The 8449-nt window shown below is 35.6% G+C and overlaps 1 protein-coding gene across 2 annotated transcripts in view; it reads right to left on the bottom strand.

Moving 5' to 3' along the window:
* The window catches only part of LOC107743106 (histone deacetylase 6-like), a 14199-nt gene extending 11224 nt beyond the window's left edge, over positions 1-2975 (bottom strand). The window contains exons 1-2 of one of the 2 annotated variants that reach the window (XM_016556220.1): positions 2638-2975; positions 2120-2215 (exon numbers count right to left, since the gene is read on the bottom strand). In XM_016556220.1, coding sequence (XP_016411706.1) covers positions 2120-2182 — 63 coding nt within the window. In that variant the 5' untranslated portion in view covers positions 2183-2215; positions 2638-2975. Of the gene's footprint in view, positions 1-623; positions 720-1141; positions 1492-2119; positions 2216-2637 lie in introns of those variants that run through there. The other variant, XM_016556221.1, reaches the window with a different exon arrangement.
* Between the last annotated feature and the right edge of the window lie 5474 nt (positions 2976-8449).

Genomic DNA, 8449 nt, shown 5'->3' with positions numbered 1-8449 from the left:
AGTGAATGGGTGCCATCAGAATGAGAGTCCAAACAGCTGATAAAAACATCACAATAATCCACAAGTAATCCACACCACTCCAGTCCATCAATTTACATCTTGTGAAAAGATGCATGGTTTTAAGAAACAAAACCATCATTAAGGCGTTTTAACTTTAAACCTTCACTTTTGGCCAAAATACAAGGACATAATACTTGAACTTCCTTCCCCCACCTCTCACAGCAACATCCACCAAGATATTTGCTTAGAACTGTTTGCACTTGTAAACAGTGCTTGATCTGTGCCTATTTCTCTCCTGATTCAGATGAGACAATTTTTTTTTTCACAGTGCATATTATGGATAGAGAAAAAAATATCTTGATTGATTTGTTTTTTACAAACATGCAACCAACAATCAGCTGTTTGGACTCTCATTCTGACGGCACCCATTCACTGCAAAGGAACCAATGGTGAGCAATTGATGCAATGCTAAATTTCTCCAAATCTATTCAGATAAAAAAAAAAAAACTCTTCTACATCTTGGATGCCCTAAGGGAGAGTAATTTTTTTTATTTTAGGTTAACTATTCCTTTAAATGGTCAACATGAATGTCTTCTGGCAATGGAATATAAACATTCTCTCACTTTGGTTTCTGGTGCTCCTCTTGGTGATCGAGTAGAACGTTTGGAACCTGGAACAGGATCCATCAGCTGAGGATTTTACAGATCCCCACCAAAAACCTTGAGAAAGCCAAACGTCTCAAACAGCATGTATAAGAAAGATCATTTATATGGAAGTACTAATAATTTAATAACAAAATAGAAGTTATTGCAGATGCTACACTTAGTTTTACTGCATATACAGAATAAATAACCCAAGAATTTGCTGTTGGCGCTATGAAACAAATACATAGCAGTTCATAACATGATAGGCGTTTATATCATATTATTTATTTGTATGTAAATAATAATAATAATAATAACACAATTAAAAGAAAAAGTTTCTAATTAATAAATGAAAATATATAGAACCATCCATCCATTCTGCTTTTCCACAAATTCGGCATTTGTGAAATGACCAATTCATTTTCTTTCTTAAAAAAACGTCTGGAAAGATGAAAGTGACAGATGTCTGAAGAATGTACAGAACAGGTTTTACTTACTGCTTTCAGAAATGTGTGAAGTGTATGAGAAGATATGAACAGATTTGCTGTCAGATTCTTATGCCGTTGACAAAAACACACTTTGAAATTCATTTAATATATAAAAAAGACCAATCTGCCAGTCATTTGAGCCAAGCTGTCTGCTTTCCTAAGTTTCCGTGCCTGTTGTTATTCTCTGGACTGAACATAAAAGTGGAAAATGAACGTAGCAAAATGAGGACGGCATAGCAAATACAACTGTAAAATCAAGATTCACTAGAAAGGGTACGAAGAAGCACAATAATGTTTTGTTTGGAAATGCTAACGGCTAACACGCCCAACTGTGCAGAGCAGTAGAAGCGAATATGTTTCTATTAGTGAATGGGTGCCGTCAGAATGAGAGTCCAAACAGCTGATAAAAACATCACAATAATCCACAAGTAATCCACACCACTCCAGTCCATCAATTTACATCTTGTGAAAAGATGCATGGTTTTAAGAAACAAAACCATCATTAAGGCGTTTTAACTTTAAACCTTCACTTTTGGCCAAAATACAAGGACATAATACTTGAACTTCCTTCCCCCACCTCTCACAGCAACATCCACCAAGATATTTGCTTAGAACTGTTTGCACTTGTAAACAGTGCTTGATCTGTGCCTATTTCTCTCCTGATTCAGATGAGACAATTTTTTTTTTCACAGTGCATATTATGGATAGAGAAAAAAATATCTTGATTGATTTGTTTTTTACAAACATGCAACCAACAATCAGCTGTTTGGACTCTCATTCTGACGGCACCCATTCACTGCAAAGGAACCAATGGTGAGCAATTGATGCAATGCTAAATTTCTCCAAATCTATTCAGATAAAAAAAAAAAAACTCTTCTACATCTTGGATGCCCTAAGGGAGAGTAATTTTTTTTATTTTAGGTTAACTATTCCTTTAAATGGTCAACATGAATGTCTTCTGGCAATGGAATATAAACATTCTCTCACTTTGGTTTCTGGTGCTCCTCTTGGTGATCGAGTAGAACGTTTGGAACCTGGAACAGGATCCATCAGCTGAGGATTTTACAGATCCCCACCAAAAACCTTGAGAAAGCCAAACGTCTCAAACAGCATGTATAAGAAAGATCATTTATATGGAAGTACTAATAATTTAATAACAAAATAGAAGTTATTGCAGATGCTACACTTAGTTTTACTGCATATACAGAATAAATAACCCAAGAATTTGCTGTTGGCGCTATGAAACAAATACATAGCAGTTCATAACATGATAGGCGTTTATATCATATTATTTATTTGTATGTAAATAATAATAATAATAATAACACAATTAAAAGAAAAAGTTTCTAATTAATAAATGAAAATATATAGAACCATCCATCCATTCTGCTTTTCCACAAATTCGGCATTTGTGAAATGACCAATTCATTTTCTTTCTTAAAAAAACGTCTGGAAAGATGAAAGTGACAGATGTCTGAAGAATGTACAGAACAGGTTTTACTTACTGCTTTCAGAAATGTGTGAAGTGTATGAGAAGATATGAACAGATTTGCTGTCAGATTCTTATGCCGTTGACAAAAACACACTTTGAAATTCATTTAATATATAAAAAAGACCAATCTGCCAGTCATTTGAGCCAAGCTGTCTGCTTTCCTAAGTTTCCGTGCCTGTTGTTATTCTCTGGACTGAACATAAAAGTGGAAAATGAACGTAGCAAAATGAGGACGGCATAGCAAATACAACTGTAAAATCAAGATTCACTAGAAAGGGTACGAAGAAGCACAATAATGTTTTGTTTGGAAATGCTAACGGCTAACACGCCCAACTGTGCAGAGCAGTAGAAGCGAATATGTTTCTATTGACTATTTCCTATGAGACATAAAGCAGTTTATCCTCTAGGGGGCGCGTGAGGCTCGGACGTCAACAAATTACACTTATTAAAGCGTATTAAAAAAGTAAATTGTTATTTGAAATCACGTGGTTTCTGACACAACTTTTTTAAAAATCCTCTAGTAATCTCTATAAAAGATAATTTACAGTAAACACAGACGACTGTGATCGGTCCGTCCTGACCGCGTTGATATGGTCACCTCATAGGTTCACCTGAATAACTAAAGTTAAAGTAAAAAGTCGTACACAGCGTACCAAACCAACTAAACCCCGCCCCCTTTAGCACTCCGCTCTTTACGTTAACTACCATTCTTCCTGTTTATTTTTCTACTAGGCGCGCGAGCAGGCGCACTGAAATTACGTCATTAACGCACAGCGCTCGCGCGCTGCTTTCTGCTGTAACGCTGGAGGTCAGTGTTGCGTATTTACCGAGCGTTGAGACTTCACATGTATCGAAATTCTCAAAGACAGCTTCAGAGATGAGTGTGCACACAAGTACACCCTGGTTCTTTTATTTATTTATTTTAATAAATTAATTCTTCTTTTTTGTTCTTCATAATTTATGTGAGGGACTGTGGCCCCAAGTGCGCTATATAGGCGTCAAACGGAGGTCTGCTAGAAATAAAAATAAGATCGCATGAAATAAATAAATTTGATTAAAATAATAAACAAAGACACAAACCAACAAATACTACACCTAACAGTATATGACTATATTGAGTACAAAAAACATGATAATGTAATGTAATAGAAACTAAATATTTTCCAAATAATATTTTATGCATATTTATAAAATTATATATATATTTTTGTTTTTTGTTTTTTTGTTTTGTTTGTTTGTTTGTTTTTGCAATAATATACACATTTTCACAGTATAAATTATAAATGAAAATATATAGCTTTATTTTACATGTTAAGGTGATGGTTCCTCGCTCAAGGAATATCATATTTGGGGGTCTGTGGCATCTAAAAGATGGGCTTAGATATTTTTGCTGTAATTATGACAAAGCTGCTTTGTCGGAAAAAAAAAACAGAAACTGGGATTTTTTGATATATTAAATGAAGTAACCATGATTCATTTTGAGTGGAAAAAAAAATCATTGATATATTTTTGAGCATTTTAATTTGCATAAGAATAAGGTTATTTAAATATATTAATAATAATTTATTAATTTAAATTGTTGTCATCCACTGTCATCCTAGTTAGCTCTAAAAAAACAAACAGGCACTAATAAAGCAACTACAATCAAATATTTCATCAGAATACACAGCTATATTTGAATGGCTGTCAGTGGAGAAATGGGGGGTCAATGAGGTCAACCAGCTAAATTTTGACCCTTGGTGGAGGCTATCAAATAAATCAACATTTTTGCACACAAAAGCAGTTTATTCGGCATACTGAGACATCGGCTCTATAGATTTTAAACAGAAAAGCCTTCACGAGGAGGGCTCTGGGCCTGAAACCTGTGCAGATCAGATGGAAAGATGTGATAATTTGACAAAAAATCCCCATTTAAGCCCTTCTTGTGTTTGTCAGTCTGTTGCGTGAATGGAAAAGAGGTTGCGAGCGCGAGCGCGAGCGCTAACGTTCGGGCCTGTATGTGTCGGCTGGACCTGTCCTGTGGTTGCTAATCTCTCCCAGTCATTCAGTAGCATTTCCCCCTCACTATGGTGCCGAGTCCACCAGATAACACGGCTTCACCCTGAATGGAGGAAGCCCATGACAGAAAAAAGCGAACGATGTGCCTTGTGCACCAGGCTTGAAAAAAACGCCCATGCCATTGCTTGCAGCCTCTCTCTGTGCATCTCCCTTTCCCTTTTGCACTTTTTTAATAGAGTCCGGAAAACCAGAAGCTGCCTGCGTTGCACAATGAGGCTCCACTAGAAGCAAGGGGAGCAGAGCTATGTGGTCAACCATGAGAGATGGAAACAGATGGAGGAGAGAGGAGGGGCGCTATCTGAGATATCATCGCCAACCATAGCTCAGCTCACACAGAAACCCCTATTCCACAGCGCTGAGGCCTTTTCCCAGACCGGCATGGAACAATGCACACAATAAAGCTAATTTGTTGGCTCAGAGATGCTGGGATTGTAGTGTGCGTGTGTGTTTGCGTGACCTTTCTGGACTCTAAATGTGATGTCTGCCATAACAGGCTGGAAAGAGTTATGATTTTGACTAGAAAGCAACCACTTAGCCACATAACAGCATCTTAACAACACTCAGAACACCTATGCAGAAAATGCATAGCAACACACTGGCAACTACACACAACAGTCAAACATTCCCATATAGCAAAAATCAAAAAATAAATCCAACCAACATATATTGTAAATATATGCTAAATCTATGTTGTAAACAGTGAAGCTCAGTTACATTTATTTTTTAAATTGAAAATATATTTAGTTTGGTTCAAAGATGCTGGAAATATACTGTAGCATGCATATATATATTTAAACACACACACACACACACACACACACATATATATATTTTCAAATGGTTTTAAATATGTATTTTTAACAAGGCCAAATATATGTATTTGCTCAAATGTTTCAAAATATATTTAGTATACCCGCTTAAATATATCTACCAACAATCTAGTCCATTTTTTCTATATTTTTGAAAATAATTTTTAAATATATTCTGTTATAATTTTAGCAAATATATTCTATAAGCATTATTAAATCATTACAAATCTTAGTCTAAATATACAGTACGTTTTAATCTCAAGCATAAATGAAGGCTAGGAGAGATTGAAAATGTATGTTCTTGCCCCTGAAATAAATTTTAAAATATATTTTGGTATATATTTACATTTACATTTAGTCATTACTGTCCAGGAGGTTGTTCTGTGTGAGAAAGGCAGAGACTTGGTTGAACACATCTCGTTCAAGTGTTTTTGCTATGAAAGATAGAAGGGAAACAGGTCTGTAGTTCACTAACAGAGTTGGGTTAAGAGTGGGTTTCTTAAGAAGTGGGGTTATACGAGCCTGTTTAAATGTTGAGGGAAAAACACCAGTGTGAAGGGATGTGTTTATATATGTATATATATATATACTTTTTTTGCCATATGGGGTAATCCTTTCTTGACACTAAATGCCCTATCCGCCATAACAGCAGTCAGAGTTATGATTCTGACTTGTAAACCACCACCTGGAACCCCTTAGCAACCACATAGCAACATCTTTGCAAAACAACTCAACTGTACTTTTAATGGAATTCAAGATACTACACTGGTTAGGGAGCAAAATATGACATAAATAAGAAAGTGGAACATCTATAAATTTGCCTGTGATTTGCAAAACTAAACTACTATGTGTTTCAGACTGTTGAAGATTATATATCATAGATGATGTGTCTCCCATGATAAGCAAATACTGTTGAAGAAATGTTTCTCCTGTCTGAACTAATTGGCAGTGAAACAGCTCATATGATTTACGAATTTTGACATCACTGATCCACTATGATTTTGGAGCAGCACTTGACCTGCTCCGCTGTGCTATGGAAAGTGCTGGATTTGCATATGTGCTGTCATGGCACATCGTAACTGTCGAACTCCCACCACAAGCTAATTCATGCAGGCTGCAGAGCTCACAATGGAGCCATAGAAAAACCAAAACCACAATATCAAACGTCTGTTACGATGCAGTTACGTTAAGGAGCCTCGCCACTTTGATATAGAGACTGTTTTGAATTCAAACAGCGTTCAAGCGAGTCTTCACGCTCCTCTGTATCTATTGTCAAGATTTACAGCAAATGCAAAAAGAAAAAGATGCTTCACATAAATGTTTATTTGTAAACTGCATTCATTTTCTATACAACACTTTAAAAACAGCTTACAAATCCCAAAAAGAAAAGTGTTACAAACATTACAAACACAAAAAAGTAAAGGTAGTCTATATATACACTACCATTTAAAAGTTTGGGGTTGGTTTTTGAAAGAAGTCTCTTATGCTCACCAAGGCTGCATATATTTGATCAGAAATACTGTAAAAACAGTAATAATGTAAAATATTATTACTATTTAAAATAACAGTTTTCTATTTGAATATATTGTAATTTATTTCCGTGATGCAAAGCTGAATTTTCAGGATCATTACTGTCTTCAGTCTTCAGTGTCACATGATCCTTCAGAAATCATTCTAATATGCTGATTGGATGCTCAAGAAACATTTCTAATTATTATCAATGCTGAAACAGTTTTGCTGCCTTATATTTTTGTAGAAACTGTCATAAATTTTTTTCAGGATTCTTTGATAAATAGTTCAAAAGAACAGCTTTTATTTAAAATTCTCGAACATTATAAATGTCTTTACTGTCGCTTTTGAGCAATTTATTGCATCCTTGCTGAATAGAAGTTTTAATTTCTTTAAAAATACATTATCTTACTGACCCCAAACTTTCTTTCTTTTTTTTTTTTTTTAGTTTTACAACTATGGACATGTTACACTAATGCTTCAAAAAAAAAGTGTTGTAATATTTGTCATCTTTCAAGCTTTTCAAATCAAACAAACTTGAAAAGTGTGTTTGTTCTTTCTTTCTTTAAAATAAATGCACATGATTTGATGTTATTCAGCTATTATGTGTGCCTTAAAGGGTTAGTTCACCCAAAAATGAAAATTAGCCCATAAATTACTCACCCTCAAGTCATCCTAGGTGTATATGACTTTCTTCTTTCAGACGAATCCAGTCGGGAGTTATATAAAAAATTGTCTTTGATCTTTCAAGCTGTTTAATGCCACTCAGCGGGTGTTGCATGCATCAGTCCAAAAGAAGTGAAATAAAAAGCGCCCATCCATAAAAAAGTGTCTCACACGGCTCCGGGGGGTCGTAGGCCTCCTGTTAGCGAATCGATGCGTTTTTCACACTAAAAATTTAATTAATCACTAGATTAATCACTTTAATCTAGCTTGCGCCAACAGTTGTACACGGAAGCGCAAAGTTTCCTTACTTTAGCAAAGGAAAACCAGTCTCCTCTTGGCTTATATCGAAATCCTCTGACATTCTTCTTTACAAATCCTCATTTTGTACTTCTAATAAGTGACCGTTGTTTTGTTTTGATCTCTCCCCTGAGCTACCGCATGCGTCACTTCTGAGCGGCGCATGCGCAAAGCCGACCTCATACGTCATCAGCCCGGAGCTGCTTACGTGTACAACTGTTGGCACTAGCTACATTAAAGTGATTATTAAGTTTTGAATAGGATGACTTGAGGGTGAGTAATTTATGGGCTAATTTTCATTTTTGGGTGAACTAACCCTTTAAGCATCCAAATATTTTTAGGGCAACATGCTTTTTCATGCATCCTCATTGGTTAAGCTTTCAAGTATGTTTTTGCTGAGTATGTGAACACATGGCTGGGCAGTTGTGAGTGTTTTGTACAACTTTTTCCAGCTTTCCATGAACTCAGTCTTCTGTCCAGTTTCCA

Source organism: Sinocyclocheilus rhinocerous, unplaced genomic scaffold, assembly GCF_001515625.1.
Source record: "Sinocyclocheilus rhinocerous isolate Xijiao unplaced genomic scaffold, SAMN03320098_v1.1 scaffold797, whole genome shotgun sequence".
Taxonomy (NCBI): Eukaryota; Metazoa; Chordata; class Actinopteri; order Cypriniformes; family Cyprinidae; genus Sinocyclocheilus; species Sinocyclocheilus rhinocerous.
The sequence above is the reverse complement of the archived record's forward strand: the minus strand, read 5'-3'. Positions and strand labels throughout refer to the sequence as shown.